Below are 23140 nucleotides of genomic sequence, written 5' to 3' on the forward strand. Positions count from 1 at the left end.
ATAAATCTGAGTTTCGCTGCTCCTAAAGAATCTATTAGATACAAAGTTATAGTTCCTCTAACCACTACGTATTAAAAAATCTATCTGCCTTTTGATTGGTTAAAAACGTTTGGTCTTGATTATTATTTTGGTCTTTCGAAATTTTTGATGCAAATTTGATGAGTCTTCTGGGCTAAAAACTATCGATGAGTGCCTGCTACCGCCTAAGAGAATCTACGTTGAAGAGAAGTTTACATTATATTTATACATCGATCTCTCACGGTTCTCACCGCAACATCTACGATTTCCATAGTTTATTCGTCACGAAACGCCTGCAAAATCTTGAATTAAATTGGAAGCAACAGGGAACTGGGGCTTATTAAGATCACAAGATGAACGTGAAATTTTAGGTGAGTTCTGAAATGCAGCCCACGCTTTCGAAGGCTTAAGAGGGTTCTTAACCCCCACGGTATATTTCATCGAGTATTTTTTGTGGTCTCGCATTCTTGAGAGAATTGCTCCGCCATGTATTCTCCATACGTTCGGTTTGTCGTCACACTATAATTTGGCAGGGATAGGGCGTGCTCCCACGCGCCTACCTCCTGACCCTTTCTCGCGCGCCCGAGGCCTTCTCTCTTAATAACATAATTCCCGTCGTTTTAATAATTTGCCAATGCTGGAGCTTCTGAAACCTTTTCGGCTGGAGGAACGGCGAAGTCAATTAATCGGTGAGTTTATTCGAACTTTCGCGATGCGCAGGGAATTATGTTTATACAGGGTGAAATTGAACGAATTCGATCTCTTCCTAGCTAATTTTCCGGAGTTTCGTCTCCGGGGGATTTTCGGGAACGTGATTGCAAACTTGCTGACGGTTTGGCTGTACCTTCCAGAGGGCGCCGCCGGCGACCGCCGGGACGCTTTTGAGCAACTGCGGTTTTTTCCTGCCACGCCGCGTATCACTTTCGAGCGGAAAAATTGCTTTTTCTTTTTTTACTTTGTCCGTTTAAAAAAGTGTGCCTTATTGCCATCGCTACAAGAGAAAAACGCATCGAAAGCTGACCATGCACGCTAATCATTCAAAAGCGCTGAAATAGCTCAATATCTCACTTTTTATCCCCAGAAATCAGCAGATGACACTTCGAAAACCAGATGCTATCGCCTTTCGGTCAAAACAGGGTGAAATTTTTTGCAATAAGTAGCATTTTCCGAATGTTAACAAAAAAAGCTACGTAATTAATGAAAATTGTTAAAAGTGCTGGGAACGTCCTCCTCCTCGCGCTAGGCACGCCATCAACTTCCTTTTATTGAATTGCGAACCCTAAAAAATTCCAGGAGTATTTCGCATCCTTTGACATGATTCGATTATCTCAATTATGATGTTAAGAGTGCCCCGATGGGCGCTTGCGGCGCCCTCTAGAAGGCACCGTTAAATCGTTGATAAATTTGAATCCCCCCCCCCCTCCCCCCCCCCCTCCGGGGTTACGAACTTTCGCAAACTCGACTGGGCGAGATCGAACGATATCGGATAATTTACTTTTTCAACTTTGATACTCCGCATCGTCAAAACTAAACGAGCCAGGACATGTGTTTGCGCGAACTTTCAGATTTGAAACTTCGTGAAAAATCACCATGTGAAACGTCGGACTCTCGTTCACTGACGCCCCGCACATGCCGAAGGAAAAAATTGCTGAAAATTTGGATTTTCAGCAATTTTTCGTGACACTTGGAGTTCGTGTCGATAAGTTATGTTCCCACGTGTCTTCCGGTCGACGCGGCATTAGGACTCGTAAATTGATGACAATATCCGGAAATTCACTGTTTCCGGGCCAACAAAACAGAGTCCAACGCGAGCGAAAAGTGATTACAACGGTCAACACCATATTTTCTTCCCTCTGTCCAAACGGCTCGTTTGCGGACACATGTCTATTAAGGAAAAACCGTTTGTACTCACATCCTCCGCCGCCCCCTAAAGCTTGTCGGTTTATTTTTGGGGCGCTCTGTACTGAGCTTAAACTATTTTTATCCACCAACAGTGCTACGTGTGGAAAATTTTGCTGGTTTTCCTTAATTTTTGGTATTTCCAAATTTATCGGAAGTAATTCGATTACATGCGAGATTTGACGCTATTTCGGCTCTCATTGAGGCACGAGGCTGACGATTATGTGACGTCAGCCCACCAATTCTGGGGATAGAACTATTTACGAGCTACTTATCTACTATTCTACCTTCCAACGTTTTTCATGTAACAACACTTAATTTAAGCGCTAATTCTACTTAAAAGTAATAATTCTAATTATCCAAAAATCTAAAAACGACATTTTTAATTTACATTTTTTTGTACACAAATATGAGTATTTAATAAGTAGTTTTCACAATAAAAAATAAATTTCACGTTTTCGTCATCAATCTTGTTAATACCTATTTAAAATCCTATTTCGTATATAATCAACTTAATAATCAAACATTACTTTTGTTCAATATGTACAGTCCTGCTTTTAAATTACATCTACATACATTACGGGTATAATAGCGGAATTATTCATCTCCTGATAGCTTTACCAGGAACGTAATTAAAATCGAAATATAGCTGGAGCCAATATTTCAAAATTAAAATTAAGAGCAAAACAGGAAATCGGTCGATAATTTATCGAATTTCGACCCCTTTGATCTTCTTTTTAAAATCGACTTCCTGTTAATTGTGCCCTCAGTCATAGCTGAGCGAGGAAGTTAAGACAATTATCTACCCTCATGATAAAGTTGATAGCAAAGTTGGGGAAAGAGGGTTTCAGGTGATTTGATTTATTATCTCTTGTGTCTACCTTGGGGAAGTTACTTTAGCCCTTTTGCCAGTAGCATTTCTCGGTCGTAAAGAAACCTTTTCCGGGACGTAACTCGTATTGAAAGTTTGTTTGTTGAACACGAACGTCCTTCATTTAACTAAAATTTTTTTGATTCAATTCACTTTTGGTATCCTCATTGTTGCCGAAAGCGTAATTTCGAACGCTGTGAAAATTAAATGGCTGCTGCCGTTCGCTAGTGAAAATATCAATTTTCAGCTTTTAAAACCGCTTTTGAAAAACTTTTTTCGAAAACTAATTTTCAGGCTCACTAGGAAATTCTTGGGCCGTTCTCGGTTTTACTTCCGCCAGCGGCCGAATCGGGCATCTAAAAATGTTCATAAAAACACGATGATTTTTCAACTTTTTTGCCCCGCTCAAACTTTGCCCGGTACGTCCCTGGTTTTCGAAAAATTGTTTTCTTATTATATGCTTTCTCATCAATACGTCAGCGGCCTTTATTTGATCCTGTCAAGCTCGCCGTTGAATCGCGGAGAACGAATTTAAAATCTATTGATCCGACAGAACAATCTTTGGGCTGTTTTTTTTACCCACCCAGTGGAGTAACTTGTTTCTGAGAGGTTTTTTTAAGTGTATTATTTTTGCATGTTTTCTCAGATATTGCCCCTTTTCGAAACGCCTCTGGCGCGCATCTGTAGTTATACAAATTCATTTGCCTTTCATCACATCCTTCAAAACCGTCGAAACGCACTTCCGGCCAGCAAAGGAAGTACAATTAGAATGGAGAACGTGAAGAGTTAGGCCACCAATTAGGTCGTCAAGGGTCAGGAGAGGTAACCAGAACCTTTAGGGAAAAATTTCCGATAGTCCCTTTCGAAGCTCGAACTTAATCGAATAATTGTTCATTAATAGATAAAAAATATGAAGAAAAAATAGAAGTTCTGCTAAGTTTGAAAGCACCAAATTTTCGGAAAAAAGTTTCGTCGACTTACGCGTGATCAAGTCTAATGAAAAATAATATCAAAACTCAATAAGTCACATACTGTTAACCCCCGAGGAAGCTAACATTATCAATTTCCTAGTTGCTGCCTTGTACTAGTTGAATAACAAAATGTCTATAATTAACATTATGATACATATTTACAGGAATGCTCACCAACACTAATTCAAAATTTCTTATAAATTTCTAATCCTCCTCTTATCGCTAAACTTCTATAAACACAAATATTATCGTGGCTAAACACTCTCTGATAAAGCACCCGAACACTTAAAACCCGCTTATAATTCCATAGGCCTCCAAAGTGGAGAGCGCCAAGTAAATGACCCATAGAGAGAACAACACTGAGGAAGTGAAGTACTTCAGACACACGGGTCCTCCAAGTTCCCCTCCCACAATCTTCGATCTTCGTACGAATAAAATGAAGATGGCCACTGCTGCTTCTGTGCAGAATATTGTCACCGAAAAGGCCAAACTAAAATACAATAATACGTTAATGGCTGTTTATCTAACGAGTGCGGGAAATGATAGTTCTCGCACGTGGCTTGCAGTTGAACAAACGAAGTATGATGTCAATTCTACAAGACCGCATGCGTTAAATTTATGTCGTTTTTTCATAAACTCGATTTGAGATCGCAACTTTGCCGCCCGTGTGCGTTAAAAAGGCCGCAGGCACGTCAGTTGTCCGATCGCCATTAAATATATTTAATGTTGACAGGAGCGATTTTGTGCCAGTTCACTTGACACAAAGCGGAGCTCGCTCGGCAATCGGGAGCGGTAGGAACACTTTCGCACGTGGTAGAGGCAATATTTCGCTTGTGACCGCACGTGTGTTAAAATTATGTTACATTGCGTAACTTCAAATTGAAATCCGAGCCTGACGTGTGCCTGAAGAAGTTCTATCGCACGCATGTCAACGTCAACTGTCTGACCGTCCGCAAACATGTTCGCATGTCAGACGTCAACGACGCCCGCGAAAAATATTTCTCGGGCGTTATTTGCTCTGGACAGCGTAAGAAACTGCGTAAGGGCCAATGTATCAAAGTATCGACGACTTTATCAGAAAGATAGTTTTTGCGGGGAGTAAAATTGTTACCGCATGCTCGGCGGCTATTTGAACCTCTCTGTGGGAACTACTCTGCCTACACAGCAGTTTATTGCTGGTAAATCCTGTTCGCAACTCCTTTACCGCACTCTCGCAGTAAAAAACGACTTAAAACGAAATGCTCCTTATCTCTCTTTTATGCGCTCTTTCCCAACAAACACGGAGAAGTGTTAAATATGTTCAGCCCTGTTCCGGACGTTTCCTTTTGCACCCATTTAAGAAACGCCCTCTCTCACTGAAAAAGTTTTCCTTTAACCATCGCAGGAAAATCTTGATTTATGTCAGGCACCGGGTCATTGAGGTCAGTTATGACCTTTCAGACATCCGTGTAATCGGCCTGGCAGGAAAAATGCTCCTCCCAGGAACGAGACACAGACGTATATTGTTCGTGTTTTTGAAGTTTCGAGACTTAAAGTCCTTCTTATGTTTTATTGCTTGGACATCAAGTTTGTTTGCGACATTTCACGGATATTGAAATATAGTTGAAGTCAAGATTCACGGAGGGTTTTTGTTAAAGTTTCAATGCAGATTTGTAGATTTACTTAACGTAAACGTAACGTTAAGGGAAGCGCGTTGTTCACGATCCGCGTCGCGTGTCCGAGCCTGTTCAAATTGCCTGCGTTACGTTAACGTTACGTTACTCCAACGTCTGATTTGGACGCTAAAATTTGAGTTCCGAACAATGTTTTTTTTGAGGAAAAAGTTTTTATCATATTCGACTTAATACTAGAAATCGTGCGAAAAGAAGTTAATCGTGGTGTATGGAAATCTTTATTCAATCGGTGACGACGTAGACTTTCTAATATATTTAGTGCTTCATTATTATTAGTCTTATTATTAAAATTACGATCAATAATACAATTTGCTTACTTTCCAGGATCCACGTTGAAATAGTTCCCATTTATGCCGTGGTAGATGGCGGCAATAGACCAAGCAACGCCGATGCCCAGAAAGACGTTGACGGCGTTGCTGCCCGTGACGTTACCGACGCTCGCGTCTGCGTGTTTGTCGTTGATGGCCGCTACTTTGCTCGCAAAAGTATCTGGAAAAAGATGAAAAATTCAAGCAATCAGACGTCAAATGTTCGGTCAAGTTTTGCCACTTCAATTAGTTCAAATAGTAGAAGCGCAGGCCCTTGATTCAGGGGCCCGATCTTGGATCCGAGCGAAAGAAGGGACGTTTCCCGGGAGCGACGTTGGAGCACCCAAATTTCAGCGGCTCTCCCTTGCAAGCCTTCAAACGCCAACAGCAATAAGAAAATGAGTATTTGCCGGTGCGCACCTCAAAAATGAGGGCAGAAGGGAGGTACAGTTAAGGGCATACCTCTGTAATTTCTACAAGAGCGAAATTTTAAAACTGTCTTCATGTTACCGAGACTGCCATACGACTCGAACTGCCTAGAGTAGGATATAATACCGTTAAAAAAACATTGCACTAAATTCAGGAAAGCAAGACCCTTCGAACGGTGTATCAATGGCCCTATCGTCCCTATTAGCATTTTAAAGGTTGCAATCGCATCGCTAAGGGGCGAAACAATTTGGAGGCGATTTTTTCGCATTTTTCCCCCTTAAAAGTAAAAGCGGCGTTTGCGCAAATGAAGTTCCCGGGCAGAACCTCGTCTGTTTCGTTTTCAATCGGCCACCCGACATTTCCAACTCAAACATTTCGTTTCTAACCTCTGCTTAAGGGCCAATCTCATCCCCTTGCATCCGGCCCGCATACGACTGTGTCTGATAATCGATCAAAACGTCAGTTAATTAACTAACGTCTACGCCTATGGCGAAAATCGACGTCGCAACTTGAAATTACCGAAGGTTGCTCGCCTGCGCCTCGTGCGCGACATTTCACGCTCGTGCGGTAAGAAGAGATGCTTTCTCCGTTCGTTGCGGGAATAATTAATTGAACGTGTTGAAATGGCCATAAACTTCTTAGTAGTCGTTAACGACTAAATTTAGCGCTAATAATTCTGAACAATCTTCAGACTTCAGAGAAAACTTCATCGGCGTAGGTGATTCCCCCCCCCCTTTCTCTCTCTGTCTCTCTGTCTCTCTGTCTCGCTCTCTGTCTCTCTCTCTCTCTCTATCTCTCTCTCTCTCTTTCTCTCTCTCTCTGGTATGCGTATGGAACCAGCACGAGGCCCGTGCGCGAATCGACGCGCCACTGCGTATTTCCAGTGGCGTATTTTTGAGTTATTTTTTTTTAGAGCTTTTAAGATCTGATCTTTCATCGCCGAAACAATTTCTGAAGCGGCGAACTTTTCGAACGGTGCCTCGTCACATCATAATCACCGAGGTTTGTCCGCGTTTCATCGACAACCAACCAGCTGAGTGGAAACGGGATGTAAATGCCCGCAAATGCCCATATGTGACGATTTATGGGAGTTAGAACTAGTGAATCATCATAGCTATTAAGCGAGACTAATGTGTAATTGCTAAAATCAATTTCAAACTCACTGCAATGTGTATTTGCTTTAACGTGCCAGGTGTAAATGATGCTGTCAGATAGGAGTTGGGGTTAAATGGCCGAAGGATTTAATTAGGGGATAATTATTAGAACTGGCCAATTTAATTATTGCTCCATAGATGTTGGAAAGTCGCGTTGCACTAATGAAAATTTTCCCATGTGCGAGTGGATAGGAGCAGGCGAGTTTGGGGAGATTCCCGGGAAATATTCGCAGGTCGGATCTTAGAAGGGAATCGCCCTGGATTCGGCTACTCCCATCCCAGGAGGAAATCCCTCTTGAGCGCCCAAAACTCGGCCACTTAGCTTAATCTCAAACGGACTACGTAACAAGAAACAATTTTTCTCTGGAGGATACGTGATGAGTAACGAGGTAAATGGGCGCTGTTCTATTTACCTACACCGAACTATGCAAAAGTTCCTTCTTCCAGGAAACGCCGCAGGGAATATTTAGCTCGGTAAATGCTGTCGCAGGGATTTGGGATGTTTTGCGGGGCTTTGTACGTGAAGTTTACAAAAGTCGTCGTTTCACACGTGAAGGCCTGATGATTATTATTACTGCCAAAAGGGCCCGACGAGTTCAGTATCAGAGTTGCTGGATTTGGGTGCATTTTAGGGTTGTTTGCCAGGAATTAGTTGATACCAGAAAAGTTCCTCTCGAGAACGTAGTTGAGGTCTAGGGACGTTACATGCGACACGTTTACTCCCTGGTAAAAACTCGGATTTGTCCATCTCGCGACGGCGCGGACGTGAAATTAAGTTCCAAAATTCTCCCGGATGCAGTATTTCCTCCCTTCTCCGGGGCGAGTGAAAATAGCTCTCTTACCTAAGCGCTAATTGAATAAGTTTTAATTCTTGCCCGTTAGAGCGAGTCATGTCCCTTCTGTCCCACCCTCGAGCCCCCAACAAAATAATCGTAATCATCCATTTCGCCAAAACTCAAAACTCCTTCGTAGGCAACTCTGTTCGTCTTTTCTGGCCGAACTTGCCTCTTTCGGACCGGAAATCAACTTTCGGACTTTCGCTCATCCAAATATTTCCAAAGCAATTCCCGAGGGCCAATAATCTTCTTTAATATTCGACAGTAATTTCCGATGACGATAATTATATCTCAATTGCCAATATTGGCGTAAAAATGGGCTGATAATGAAATTTTTCGCTATGTTTATTGACCCAAAGCCCGACCTTTCGGCACCTGAAGCGAAACGAAAGATAAACCCATTTCCCTGGAAAGCCTTTGGTTACCCCGGAGACTTTCCAGATTATTTTCCGTTGGCGGCATTTTCGCTATGTAAACTTTTTCAGTTGGCCAGATTGAGAGGGAAAAGACTGGCTCCGTTGCGGTTTGTGAAACACTCTTTGGGGATTGTGCCGAATTTTTTTTTCCCCGAATTTCGGGCACGGGGAGGGCCCCCCTTTGATGTGAAAAAGTTGCCATCGAAGCTTATTTGCTTTGCATGCGCGAAGCATAAAATGAGCCATAAAACTTTCCATTCCTTAATGTTAGAGGTACGACATTGACGAAAGCATAACCATCTAATTGAATCGTAAAAACGAGGTACTAGTACCATTAAATACGTATGTAATAGTAATTTTTTGTTCCCGTTCCGCATAGTTATGGCTTTGATAAAAGCGATATTATACCGTCATGCCGCCTTTTAATTCCCCAAGTTGCGTGCTCAGAGAATTTTCTTAGGTAAAACAGCAATTGACGTTACGTAAATGGATAAAAGACAGATTAGGGCAGGTTGCAAAGTCATAAATCCAGATCCTTTATAACTTAGTGTTGCAAGACCATTTAGTAAACTGCAAATAAATTAAGGCGACGATTCTAGTCGCTTAGAAAAAATCAACATTTCTTTAGGCTTCCGAAGCTAAAAGACTCCCACCAGCTAATCAGGAACGGCCACGCCCTTCTTTTCCGTGCGTTCTGACGAGGCTAATTAAGCCTCGTCTCGTTCGCATCGCAGCTCTCATGTAAGCGGACGGCAAAACATTTGCAAACGCCGCCTTTCAGATCATCAGAAGATTTTAGTTAACTTCCTTCTACCTTCGGAATAACCCAATTAAGCCCCGCCTCTTTCTCAATGTAACTCCGCCCTCTCTAAATTTTGAGTGGTCCATAACAGAGTCACAAACCCCTTCAAAAAATTAAAAACCTTTTAAATATGTTTTTCCTACGGGAGCAGTCTAACTAGGCCGCACGTCATAAAAAGCCCCGCCCTTCCGTTGGAATTTAAGAGGTTTTAACTAAAGTTGGAGTCCGGTAAAAACCCCCCACAGGCGTCACCGCAAATAAAGAACGCAATTATCTCCTTCTTCTCAAGGGTGTTGCAAAAATATGCAAAAGTTAGACACAACATCTAAACCCGAATTAATAGATGGACTGTTCCTAGTCTGTTTCGTCTGTAAAGCTTCTCCTACATTTTGGACATCATAATTTAGCGCCGCCTCTTTCTCGATGCAACTCCACCACCCACATTTTAGGGAGTGACACCCCATAGAACTAAAAGTCCTCTCAAACAGCCGTTCCTCTTTCTCAGTGGAGTTCACCGCTTTAATCTTGGAGTGGTCGATCATAGAATGGTGAATTTCGCCTTTGATGAAAGTTCGGAAAAGTAATTTTCTCTTGCTGCCATAAATTAAATTAGTCATTTAATTAAACTCCGCCTCTTTCACACTGTAATTCCGCCCTGCGAACGCATTGATTGGCATTCAACAAGCTCACCAGTCCGCCCCTCTAATCAAAGTGCGGGGAATCTTTTAGGGCAAAGTTCTACTTTCTAGATTGTTCATTGGACGATCTGGATTTACTTACCGGGGATGCTAGTTCCTAATGCAACGAAAAGAATGGCAGTGACTGTGTCTCTAATTCCTAACGTAGATCCGAAATGTGATGCCACGTCTCCTATAACTGCGGTCACTACGCCTATGCAGAATATGGATACGACGAAGCAGAGGTAGCCTTTGAAAATATCTGGAAAGGAGAACAATTAAGACTCTTACGAAAAATATACACGTAGCTTTCGTCCATCTGTGGGTTCGGAACCTATCGCCAAGTACGTAGGATTTACATTGCAGCTTCGTGGGATGTGCCACCACATCTGGCCATTTGTAATGTTTATATAAGGGATATTTCAGGTCAGGTCAAATTAGAGAATCAGGTACCTAGAGGCAGTTTGATTTCCGAATGGTGCAGTTTTTCGATCCGTGAGGGCAGGGGTCAGTTGTCAAGTCAATCAGGTCCCAGTCTGCATATGTCGAGTCTGTAGTAAAGACAGGCCTCCGGCCTGTGACATAGGAAAATCCCATGTAATAGAGAATAATATTTTTACTTTGACCTATTAAAACGTTGATGTGAAACCTTACCTTTACCCAGAGATACGAGTTTTGAACCTAAGATAAACCAAGAAAAGTATCTTATAGAGCATATTTTTTCCCCACTCATTCTTGAGTTCCGGCTTATTCCGGTATAATTCCTACGTCAAAATTGAATTTTGCAGGAAATAGTTTGAGCTATTTGTTAGTCAAAAACCCCAAACTGCTACAACGAAATTCTGCCCAAAGACATCGTTTTCCAGAAAACGTTTCTTTAGAGAATACTTGAGAGAGCATGAGCACTCAATTTAAAGCTCTAGCATTAAGCTGGCCCCAAAGCGAAACTAGAGAATAAGATTTCGCCAATTTGATCTGAATTATTATTTTTTGTGTGAGGTGCGGTTTTGTTCAAAGTGGATCTCGTGGGAAATGATACTCGAACTATCGATGTGCTAAATCTTTGTTTGGATTTAACGAAAAAAAAAACAGCACACGACCCTCAAATGTACACTTCCAAATCGATGGAAAAAATACCAATTTCCACATTTGCTAATAATATTCGCACACGCAACCCTAATGGAGCTTATATTTCCATCAATTTCCCCCTTGCAAAAACGATCATGTAAAAAGAGTGCCCACAGAGAGTCAATATTGACCCCAATCAAACGCCGGCTTTAGGGATGCTTTTTATGTTTAAAAACAACCCGGGGGTGTCGTCTCTGTGCGCATTCGCGAGATGAGAATTTTCATCTAAAAGAACACGACATGAACTATTTTTATGAGTATTCAAAATAAACAAATTAACTCCCTATGTGGGAGCATGCCCCGAAGCGCGAGAACTGAGTTTCTGACGGTTAAAAACGCTTCGGAACGGAAAAAGGTCCCTTTTTCTCCCTAAAAGTCGCTGTTAGTTGTTGGGCAGTAGTTTATGATTTTGAAAGTTAAGCGAATTTATCAAATTTTCATTTGGGCGGATTAAAATAAGATTTAATCCCCCACACAACAGGATCGGGATTTAGTTCTTGTTTCAGTCAGGATGGGCACTTCTAAGAGCCACGCAGGAAACTCCTGGGCGATTATTCAGGGGGACAGTTACCGATGAGAACTAGCGTTTGCTTTAAAAAACCTAGAGCTTTAATTAAGCCTGTTTGAGGGAAAATAATTATCTCCCTCCGCTCTTTATTAGCCAGAGAGATTTATTATTTCCCTAAGAGTATTTGCTCATTTATTACAGGAAAAGCTTACCAGTTGGAGGAACAAAGGCGAACATTATCTTCCAAAAAATCGTGAGGAAGTGCATGAAATAGTCCAATTTTGAGGGAGCTTTCTGGTCGTCTTCATCGCTAGAGCTCACAGTCAAGGCCTCTACGAACTGCTCCTTCCAAGAGGAAGTGCCTATCAGCAAGGAGGCGTTGGCCCGCTGCACTAACTTGTCTACTGTATTCTGCAAAACGACAGGTTAAGTTATTTATAAGCTTGAATGAATGGTGGCAATAAGGGTGAAGGACACAGACGTACAGCGCTTGTAAAAAGTATTGGATCGCGTTCATAAGTTGAGAGAAGGCGCGATGCAATGGCCGCCGCGATCTCCAGATCTGACGCCCATCGATTTTTTTTTTTTTTTTTTTTTTTTTTTGCGGGGACGAGTTAAAATGTTCCGTTTGCGAAAGCGGACCGCAAAATTTAGACGATTCACGTCTCGGAATTCAAACGGAATTAGAATGAATAACAGAAGCAACACTGGATAATCGCGTAAAAGGGTCCGAGGGACGACCGAGTCGTCGTCAAATTGCTATAAGAGCCCAATTTGAGCATTTATTGTAGGGAGTTCAATTTTGTTTGGTCGCAACACTGGGTCGCTTTATTTCAATTAAAATGATTTTATTTCATAAGGAAACTGTCGACCCACTGTTAGTTCTGAGCATACCGTCGCATCCGTTATCAACGGAGAGAGCTTCCATTTGGTATGGCTGGGTGCATTTCTGTTAAAAAAACGAAAACTTAGTGGGTGCGGCTGGACGGGGGAGAGAAGTTCGAACGCCGAAAACGATACGTTAAATTCCTCTTTTAAAATAAAATTATACGGGTTTGAGCGTTGAAGAAAAATATCGGGTTTATCAAAAGTTGTAAAAGCGTTGCAATACTTTTTACAACCGCTGTATACACCACATCTGCGGTAGTGTTTTTTTTTTTTTTTCATTTTCCTCGGCAGTAAATCCCCGGTAAACTAAAAGGAGACAGATGAGGTGCTATTTCTCAAGGAACAATGTGGGATTTTTCCGATCACGTTCGCAAACTTGTGTCGCAAAATTGAATTTCTCACCCTGTTAGGTTGGATAGGAGTTTATAACTTTTGTGTAATCTGATTCCAGGAATTAGCCCTCGAGGACGTATTTCTAAGAGAGACTGATATTCGAAATTACCAAAATTAAACGTCCATCCTCCTATCATTGACCGACCCCGACGAACTAATGCCAAAGTTTAGATCGAACTTGGAGTTCTGGTGTTAGTTTCTCATCAAACTGACAATGTTGACTCACATTGGAAGGACTTTAAGTTAGGAATTCTTCTCAGTTCGGCGGTAGTTTTTGGAAGAAGGGCCCTCGATAACTATTAATTAATCAATCACCTTCCTTCTAAAGCTCCACGGCGTTTAAGCTTCAATAGCACCGGATAGCGAGTGCTTGATATAAATTATTACCCTCCATTTTACCTTATTTTGCGGAAAGGGAAATTCTATTATTTATCTCGGTTTTGAAATTCAAATGGGGCGGATGTGCAAAGCCTGTACCAGACAAGTTTACCCAATAAAACCCAGACAATGGGATTTTTATTTTTATTCATCGACGTTGTTTATTTGTCCATTCGTGTATGATGACGGATGGGTTCGAAAATTAAAATGGAGAAAATGTAGAAAATTCATAACTTAGAGTGGCAGCTTCCTTTTTTTCCAATAGAAAGCTTGGGCCGAGCACTTCATCATCTTAAAGGTCTGCAAACAACCGCTCCAAACTGTTGTTTTTTTCTAATTCAATTTTACTCGAAGCTCCCAATTTTTCGAGGGACGTTCGAAACGCACCCCATTACCCTCCACGTAATCGCGCGAAGGTTCTCCAAACGTCCGTTTTGGAACGTTAAAACGCGCCTCTACAGTTCTTCACCGTGTCACTCGAAGATTTTGTACAGGAGTCGCGTAAACCGCGCTGCCGAGGCGCCTTCCAAGGAAGAAGTCGAGAAGTGTCAGGTCGGGAGATCCGGCGGGCCGCCCGGGGTGCCTCGTCTGCCGGCACGTCCATCAGGAAAATTCGTTGTTAGGAGACTGTCGATCGGGCAAAACGTAACGTTTTCAACGGGCCGGTGCCTGTCCGAAACGTAATAAATCCCGTCCAATTTTGGTCGTCAATTTTCGTTCATCTGATAATTTCACGGAACGACCGATTTTTCCATATAAATTTGCGTGTCAGCGAACTGCATCGAATACGAACTTAATGAATTCGCTTTCAGCACAGAATTCCGTTTTTTAACGTTGGCACAAATAATGGCGCGTTCTGGATCCCGTTTAGCAGCAAAGGATTCGCGAGGACCGCCATTCAGGTTCGGCTAATCCGAAAGGGATTAAGCGATGTGTTAGTGAATTCGGCTTTAAATTCGGCCTACCGCCAGGCCGCGTCGCAGCGGCCCTTTTTTGCGATATCCGAACAAGAAAATCGGTAACTTCCACCAGCTGAGTCCATTAAGCAGTTGCGCCACGTTTCTACGAATTGCCGGTCAGTTAACGATGCAGCAAAGTTGCAAAAAACAAACCAACACGGGTCGTTCGTTAAGACACAAAGCTCAGTTCGTCTAACACGTGGAATTTTACTAACTCACCGAAATGAGCTGGAGTTAAATGGCGGCGGAGGGACGGGGCAGTTGCGAAGGGGAAAATGAATTTTAGAGTTATCAGTTCGGAATTGCTGAAGTTTCAACTGTAAACGGGTATCGGATCAAAAGGTGATTAGGTCCGTTTATTCGGGTCACGGCGAAGCTCGGGAAGTACTCAATTTTTCAGGGAGGATGTTACGAGCCACCCTTATTAATGGTCAACTAAGAATAAAAATGAGGGTTTCCCTGGCGCGGGACAGAAAGTTTCCTTGAAATATTCTTTCCGACATTCGATAAAACGTATCAGCAACCATTGCAATTGCAATTTCCCCTTGAATCTTGACAATATCAAATTATTTTTCTCCTCAGAGGAAAATTGGTCATTCGTTTGGTAAGGAAAAAGAGACGTAACGTCGTTAGGTCAGACACCAGAGTTTATTTTTATCATCCCCTCAAATCAACCAAATGTTCGCCCCAACAGCAGCCGTTGTGTGATTGGCGATTTTTCAAAAATTTCCGTGGAAAATGACGCAATCATCAACTCCCCCCCCCCCCTTTTCGGTTTTGGGCGAAATATCATGCGTCTCGTCGCGTTTTAGACCGATCTAGGCCGAGAGTTTTCGAATTTCGAGCACAGTCGGGAACTCTCAGTAGGATTTACCTTTGAAGTGAAACTTCTTTTGCGGGAAGGAGCTGCGTTTATAATAGATATTTTCTTTCTAAACTCGCCTCCAAGAGTTCCCAAATTACCCCCTCATAAATTTCAAAAAAACTCGTTTCGACGAAACTTTCACCTGCTACCGCCCATTCAAAGGAGAATTTGATACAATTCTTTTGATCCCGAAATCGTCTCCACGCTTTATTGATTGACTCAGGGGAGTTCGGCCCAGGGCAGTTGTTTTTTTTATCATTTCCTCCAGAAATCGTTTTTTCCGGTTGACGACGGTGAATCCGTGAATTTTCACTTGAACCAAGGTTAGAGGTGTCGTTCGCACTGCAGGTGCCATCGTTGCATCCGCCCCCAAGTGCGCTGCCCGGCGGGTACCCGTCCCGCTGCAGCTAGCGAAAACGGACACCCTGTACATTCCTCGAATTCCCCACCTACAGAAAGAAAATTGATTCCGTAACAAAGATAAAAAACATGATACATTTTTCCCTCATTTTCCTTCTCGGCAAGTCCTCATTCACATAAACGAGAAACAATGTAGGACTAAATGACGGCCCCGAACCTTGACTGTTGGCTTCGTAGCTGGAGAACAGGATTTTTCACTTAGCAGGTCAAAACAGATATATGTGGAAGATGAAACATATCGACGCCACGGCTTTTGTAAATCTCCTCGAAACGCACCTAAATCAGATTCCCTCCATATGATTTCTCCTTCAAATTTCCCGTTTAAAAATTCGGCTTTAGCTTATATTCCATTAGATCGTAAATTTGCATGCAAAACGCTTGCATGGGACACTTCCGATAGCGAAGATAAATTGAATTGAAAGAAGCCGATTCACCGAGTTTGCCTATAGAATGGCCCGATAAGAAGCTCAGAGATTTAAAATCTGCTCGAATGCGCTTTATCGAGGAATTAAGTTTGTTACCAAATCTTCACCATCACGGCAGATGGTGAGTTACTATGGAGAGGGGAAACGCGAAAGAAGTGATGGCAATCGAGCGATATTTCCAATTTTCCCGAATATGACAGATATATTAGTTTTTCCGCGTGATAGGCAGTGTCGGAAGGGATTATTTTTGGCCGGGAATGTTGTTCGAAAACGTTCCTCGGCTGAATTGATGGAAGTTTATGTGTATACAGGGTGTCCCAGTTGGAGAGGCAGTAAATTCAATCGCGCATTCTACATTGAAAAATAAGCGTAGTTTGTTATACAAAACTATACGCCAAAATGCTTCGTTACGGACGTACAGGGTATTAAAGTTTCATTAAAAAATCACGAACTCGTGACTATGTCCGAAACCGTTTGAAATATTTTAATGAAATTTCGAGAGTTACATAGAAGTCGTATAGGATAGAGCTTGACAGTTAATAGCAACGCGAATTCAACGTTAAAAATATCGTTTTTAGTTCTACCAGTGACGTGCGTACGGGCAAGCCGCTTGTTATTTTTAAAGAAAAACGCGGCACGCCACTGGTTTTTGCCATTTCAATGTTTCAACCAGAGAACAAGAGGGGACATTCTCGCAAAAGCGGCCCGAACGTCCAGTTCAATGCACAATTGGGTTCTTTGGATGATCGACTGCCTCACACCCGCACTTCCGCACCGAAGCACTTTCGGCGTGCAATTTACATAACACACCACACTTATTTTTCAATGTGGAATACGCGGCGGAATTTACTACCTCCACAACTGGGACACCCTGTACGACAATCGGCTCCGAGACAGGGTGATTCCGAAAGCAATCGGGTTTTCTAAGTTTTTTAGAAAATGTCGCATTAACGCCTGCTCAGTCGTGGCCGGGCCGACCTGACGCACCTCTGTTTCCTCGTCAATCAACTCGCACAATCGCTCGGGCTGAGCCGACGCCTCCACTGGAGGTCTCGCCCGATCGTCAGTGTTGGCACAGACGATTTTTATGCGTAATAACTTTTTTACTTTAAGAAATTATTAATGTGGCGGTTATTTGTTCCGACCGTCCACTCCTCTGATTTATGGTGAATCAATTTCCCAAATTACTTCAGTTTAGCACACACGTGTTCAACCCAGTGCCGGAGCAGATTATTTTCGACTTAATAAAATATTTAAAGTTGATTATGAGGAAACGTTCAATATTTGCCTCCAACAGTTAGTCAGCTGGAAATGATGCGCCTCCAATTCGTCGTCAATAATTCAATTGCCGATTGTTCTAAACAATTAGCGGCGATCCATACTTGGATTTTCACGTATTAATTAGCGTTGGAACGAATGATGAAACTATTTTTCCAAAAAGGTTCCTTAATTTTTTACACTAACTGAATGATGAGTCATGCTTCGCTCCTATATTAAACCCGTCGAATCGACGGATTCTCGAACGTGGCACGCATCCGTGCCGGCAGTCCCACCCGTGGTTAGGGCCGGGACAGGTTTCCTTGTGTGCAATAATTTGTAACTTCCTGGTTCTCCCTGATACTCCCCTGGCCTCTGGTTGACTGAATGGCCAGCTTTGACCTCCATAAAATATATATAATCCGATAAACTCGCAGAGCGGTCAGGGACCGGAAACGCACGTCTTTAAGATAATCTTAAAATTGTTAATCCGTAACGATTCGCTGATCCGCCTCTGGTGTCCGATCAGGGACGCACCGAGCGTAAAAACCCAGACGTTCTCCTCGAACATTAAAACAATGCATCTTGCAAACATCACGCGACACCCCATTAGGAAATATGCTTCGAAACCTATTAGCCTGGATCATTTGATCTGAAATGGGGTTCCGCCCTGTTGATGAGGTCTTCGTTTCCCTTTTTACGATGTTCAGCTCGGGTTTTACGTGTATGGAGAGCAAGTGCGACAAGTGCTCACCTTAAACTCTTTACTCTCCTTTATCCTAATTTGTGCTCTGGCTATCTCTCCTAGACGGGGTTTGCCCATTATGGCTATTTGCTCCCTTTCGGTTCGTTCTTCTGGACGCTTCTTTTCCGCTTCGCTTGCCAGGGTTGCTATTTCATCTAGAATGTAATAGAGAATCAATATTTAAACACTTTTTGCAGTATTGGGCTACTAAAATTGCTACAATGTGCGTTTTTTTTTTGAAAACGGAACATTCGCTTCAATTCAAGATATTTCAATTGAAGGATGAGTAAATATTTGATAAACGTGTACAGGGAAATTTCAAACTTAACTGCTAAGGCTCTAGGAACTTTATGGCTAGATGTAGACACGCTCTAAACCAATTACCCCTACTGAAACAATGCATGATCCCTTATTTCCCTTTTCCAACATATTGTCCCGCTAAGGTCTCTACTTTAGAAAATACCAAGTTTCAACGTCATTCTATCGACATATGGAATACTACTTACCATTATAGCTCTATTTTGTTGTAGATATTTTATGTGTGCATTAGTCAATACTCGAACGGTGCCTAGCTTACCGATTTTCTCGGAAAAGGAGAGAGCTTTCCTAGAAAAGGTATTCCAGGGAAATGTTCTCAGACTCTGAGGAAATTTTCCGAGTTCGCGCTCTATTTAAATCTTTGAGTTTCAGGGTTTTTCCAAAATTCTTCGCCTAATTGGAGGGAGTTTTATTTTCGTCAGATCACCCGAAAGCCGAGTTTCGTCCTTCCCTGTGAAAAATCGGAATTTTTGCGAAATTTTAAGGTCGCAGTTCGAAATTTTGAACCTCCATTGGCCCGAATTCGGTCCTCTTGCCGCGGAGACCCAAATTCCATCGTAATTTCTAGATTTTGAACTCCTCCCCCGACTCCTCTCTCACCTTCGGACTCCGACGCGGTGACCAAACGTATTTCACCCTTTGCTTCTCAACATTTTTTTGTTTATTTTCTTGAATATTATCACGCGCCCTTCATGCTGATCCTCCACGCAGCTCTGCGCTTCTTTAAGGAAACTGGACCTTTTTAAATTGGAATTCGGATTGCTTCGAAGGGATATATCCCAAGACTCATATTCACAGGAAATATAGAAAAAGGAAAACACTGACAACGGATTTGAGTTTATATGATGCCCGGGGCCAATCAAACGAAAATGTTGGTTTTGTCAATTCGGATGTCTTTGAGTTGGAAATTTGGAGACTGCTTCGCAGACATATGGTAAGTCTCACATTTTCAGGACACGTGGGGAAATGAAGGTTGATTATTAATGGAAAAATTGTACCACCGAGGCGTTGGCGATGGATCGGAATCCCGAAGGTTTGGAAAATGACGGCCATGGATTTGGACAAGTGTGAGGCGCAGCTCTGCAGATTGCCTTAATGGGGTCCTGTGAGATTCGCATTTTTAAAGAACGTAGGAAAAACCGCTCTCTTGCATAGAAAATCATCTCAGGAAGGTGCCGGCAATGGATGCGAAGTCGCATGACCCCACACGAAGCCTCCGCGTTCGGCAAATTGGACGTCTTTACGATGGAAAATTGCAGATCGCTTTGAGGGGAAGTTGAAGGTCTCGCCGTTTGAAGAAACGTCGAGGAGAGTGCGCTCTTCCATAAAAAAAAAAAATAACGCCATGGAGGCAACGGCGATAGATTAGAAGGTAAGTGATCCCGTTCGCAAACTCCCGTATCTGCCAATTTGGGGATACTTGAGTTCGAGATTTCCAGATGAGCTTGCGGGGTTGGTAGATAACCGAAGGGCACGCACGAAGAAGTGGGAGGAAGTGGACTCTTTTAGGGCTTCGAGTGGCGATGAACACGTAAAGGAAAGATGCGACTGCGTCCTAGAGAGTTCTACAAAAAAATAATGTCGAAGTACATTAGGGTTCTTTACGAGCGCACTGAAAACCCACGTACACAATGTACCCTCAAAGCCCCCCCCCCCTGTCCTTGTAACTCTTCCCCTTGCAAAGGTTTCAACTTGACGCATTCGAATTCGTTCCCAGTTTCCAGGAGAGAAGTGTTTGTATTTTTCTCGTTTGTAATCACCCCCATTCTCGGTCGTAAACCACCCAAAGGAAGCGTTTCCAGATTTCCTTTTTTAGTTCCTATTCAAGTTAAATTTAATGTGACAAATTAAATTGCCACGCTCCCAGCAGTCGTTAAAGATCCACCGGGGGACCCTTTTTTTTTTTTTTTTTCAAAGTCGGTACGTTTTTAAACCGGAAAGAAAATAGGACAATAGCAAAAGGGACTGGAAAGAGCTGTGCCTGAAGCGAGCTCTAGAAATAATTAAAATATATCTGGAAACAGATAGAGAAACTGCCATTAGAGCAAGAGTCAGTTACAATAATTGCATGTTCGCAAGTAATCGGATTATATACTTAAAGGAGCTTAGAGTAACTCGCACTATCGACCTACATAACGTATTGCCAATGGCCGGAGCTTAGGTGCTCACGTTAGCAGCGGAGTGGATGTTAGAAATTCCGAGCTCCCGGTCTCATCCTTAATGAGCATTGAAAATTCGCGAATTTCTGTATTCGCTAATCCGGAACCGATTCACAAATTAACTAAACCGGGAAATTTGGTAACGACCCTCCAAAGCGGCGATAAACCAACTTTAAAATGCCGGAGACTTAAATTGGATTAAATCCCCACACAACTCCTGCCGGAAAGGAAATTCTGAAGTTTTCCCGTGGAACTCCACCATATTTTGCTGTCCTTTGTAACTACTCGCGGTGCAAAGAATAAACTACTCTAAGAAGCACACATTGAAGCCATTAGGGCGCAAACTTGTTATTAAGGAGGTAGCGCAGTAACTGAGGGGGGTGCGGAGATGAAGCTATTTCGCATGCAACAAAAGTGGTTTTTGAAGCAAATCTATCCTCTCCTTAGTAGTTGAAAAGAAATACGGAAAAAAGCGATATACGTATTAAAAAGTACTTACTTAGCATGCAAACACGACGTAGATAGTGCGAAGGAGAAGAGGAAGAAGATATGAAAAAAGAATTAAGGTGAGCAGATTGAGCAATATTGTTAGCCATAATCTAATTGCCTTACCACCGGACATCTGAGGCTCTCCTAATTGGACGTAAAAGAGGACGTCTTTTTCGTAGCTGTCTTCTTCGATTATCGTGAGTTCGATAACTTTTCTGAAAAAAAAAATAAAATAAATAAATAAATAAATAAATAAATAAAATAACGGAAAAAGTTACAAGAAACCCTCACAACAACACTGGTATGGAATTCATATTTAATCTGATAGTCTACATCGGTGATTTATGGCATGTAGAAACCGATGTTTTCGCTTTGCATGAATTGCTTTGATTTATGAACTTTCCCAATTGCACAGAGTCGTAAATTTAGGGAAAGTTTATATTACGTTGGTAAGCAAAAGTTTTTTGTTTGCATGCAAGTTTATTGGTGGAAATTTTCAGATTAGCTCAATAGAGCGGCGAACACGCTTGCATCCTTATCCCGGCTCAAGGGGACGGGACTATAGCACTCACGAAACTAGCATGTGTTGCGAATTTAAATATCGTCCGATTAAGTCCGGGACATCGGCAGCCGGATGGGCTCGTGGAAAAATCGCTTGAGAAAAGCCAACGGCAAGGTTTCGGGGGTGGTTCAGGTTCGGTCTTGAGCTCCGCCATTCGCCAAGTTTTGCGATACCGAGGGAACGTCTAGGCGTAAAATTATGAAATCGAATACTGCCAAGGAACTCCGAAGAAAGGCTTCGAATTTCAGCAGGGCCGGTGCCGTAGAAAACGGATTGTTAGGTAAATCATTATAAATTTAATTAATGGCGAAAGTTCGGGCCAATCGAAAACATTTGACTTCCGTCCATTAATATTTATAATGGCCGAGGAGTTAAGAGCCGAAAAGAGAAGAAAACGGGAATTTTTAAGACCGAGAACCGATCTTGGCACCGCCCAGGGTAAACGGAAATGTTGCAGAGGAAGTGGGGAGTTTTAGCATTTTCAACGGTCACTCCTGGGATGTTTGTGAGCACCCACGAAAAGCTTCGGTAATTCGGCTCAGCTTCTGAGCGCCTTCGAGCGGCAAAACTGCTGAAAGCACCCGAGGAAAATTGAACTCGACGATGTCGGGAGGAAGCGGGGAACGTCAGCGTTTTGTGAGCCATCCTGAGGTCTCAATTACCGCCAAGAACATCGGGAAGTTCAACTTCACGACGGTCTCCATTTAGGCCTTTGTGGGCGTTCGAAAATGTAAGGAACAGTCACCATTGAATTTAATTGAACACAGAGACGACTGCAGGATTTCGGCCCGTTAGAAGCCCAGTGGCGTAATTCCCTTCTACGAGCGGGATTTACTTCTTAACGTCTCGCGACAAAACTTTGTTTCGCCGTTCTTCTTCAAACCCGAAGTCGATGCACTGCCGCGTTTTCATAATTAATTCCTCAAATTTCAAAGAATATTAATTAAACCGGGGGCATTCGAACTGCAGAAAACAGGCCGCGTAACACTTTTCCGCAAGCAGAAATTAGCTTTGGAAAAGTTTTAATCCGTCCCCGCGATACGCCAATGGGCTTTTATAATGAATTTTTTAAATTCGAAGGGACGTGAAGGAAACCCGGGGAGTTGGAGGGACGGCGTGGCTCTTTCCCAAACGGGCAGATTCGTTTTTAAAGTGCTGCAGGTCGAATTCGGATCTACTTTCCTTGTTCAAATCTACTTCTGGCGCTTCGGATGCTGCCTTTTTAATGACTTTTATTAATTTGAAGGGATGTAAAAGCGACTTGGGGCTTCCGGGGTCGGGAAAACCGCAAGAGGCGGAACTGCCTCGGAGAGGAAGAATTTTTTTTTTTTTTTTTCAAAAATAATATTATTCCACCTTCAGTTTTCGAATTAGTGCCCGATTCACCATTGAAATATCGTGATGCATCTCTTAATTTACTCGGAAACGCGAGAGAAATTGGGCCATTCGAACCGTCCAAAGGTCACTGGCACGACCGTTCCCTGGGAGCGAAGATAAATCCAAAAAATGTCCCGCGTCACCGAGAGACGATAATGATTTTCTATTTGAAAGGATGTAGGGGACAGGAGAGATTTTTCATTAAAAAAACTTTT

General features: G+C 42.5%; 1 protein-coding gene across 2 annotated transcripts in view; it reads right to left on the reverse strand.

Moving 5' to 3' along the window:
• Positions 1-3765: 3765 nt before the first annotated feature.
• Positions 3766-23140, reverse strand: part of Calx (sodium/calcium exchanger 3) — a 54282-nt gene continuing 34907 nt past the window's right edge. Inside the window, exons 2-7 of one of the 2 annotated variants that reach the window (XM_066286513.1) lie at positions 21110-21201; positions 18030-18166; positions 11903-12101; positions 10158-10316; positions 5750-5921; positions 3766-4249 (exon numbers count right to left, since the gene is read on the reverse strand). In XM_066286513.1, coding sequence (XP_066142610.1) covers positions 4045-4249; positions 5750-5921; positions 10158-10316; positions 11903-12101; positions 18030-18166; positions 21110-21201 — 964 coding nt within the window. In that variant the 3' untranslated portion in view covers positions 3766-4044. Of the gene's footprint in view, positions 4250-5749; positions 5922-10157; positions 10317-11902; positions 12102-18029; positions 18176-21109; positions 21202-23140 lie in introns of both variants that reach the window. The other variant, XM_066286512.1, reaches the window with a different exon arrangement.

Source organism: Euwallacea fornicatus, chromosome 10, assembly GCF_040115645.1.
Source record: "Euwallacea fornicatus isolate EFF26 chromosome 10, ASM4011564v1, whole genome shotgun sequence".
NCBI classification, from domain to species: domain Eukaryota; kingdom Metazoa; phylum Arthropoda; class Insecta; order Coleoptera; family Curculionidae; genus Euwallacea; species Euwallacea fornicatus.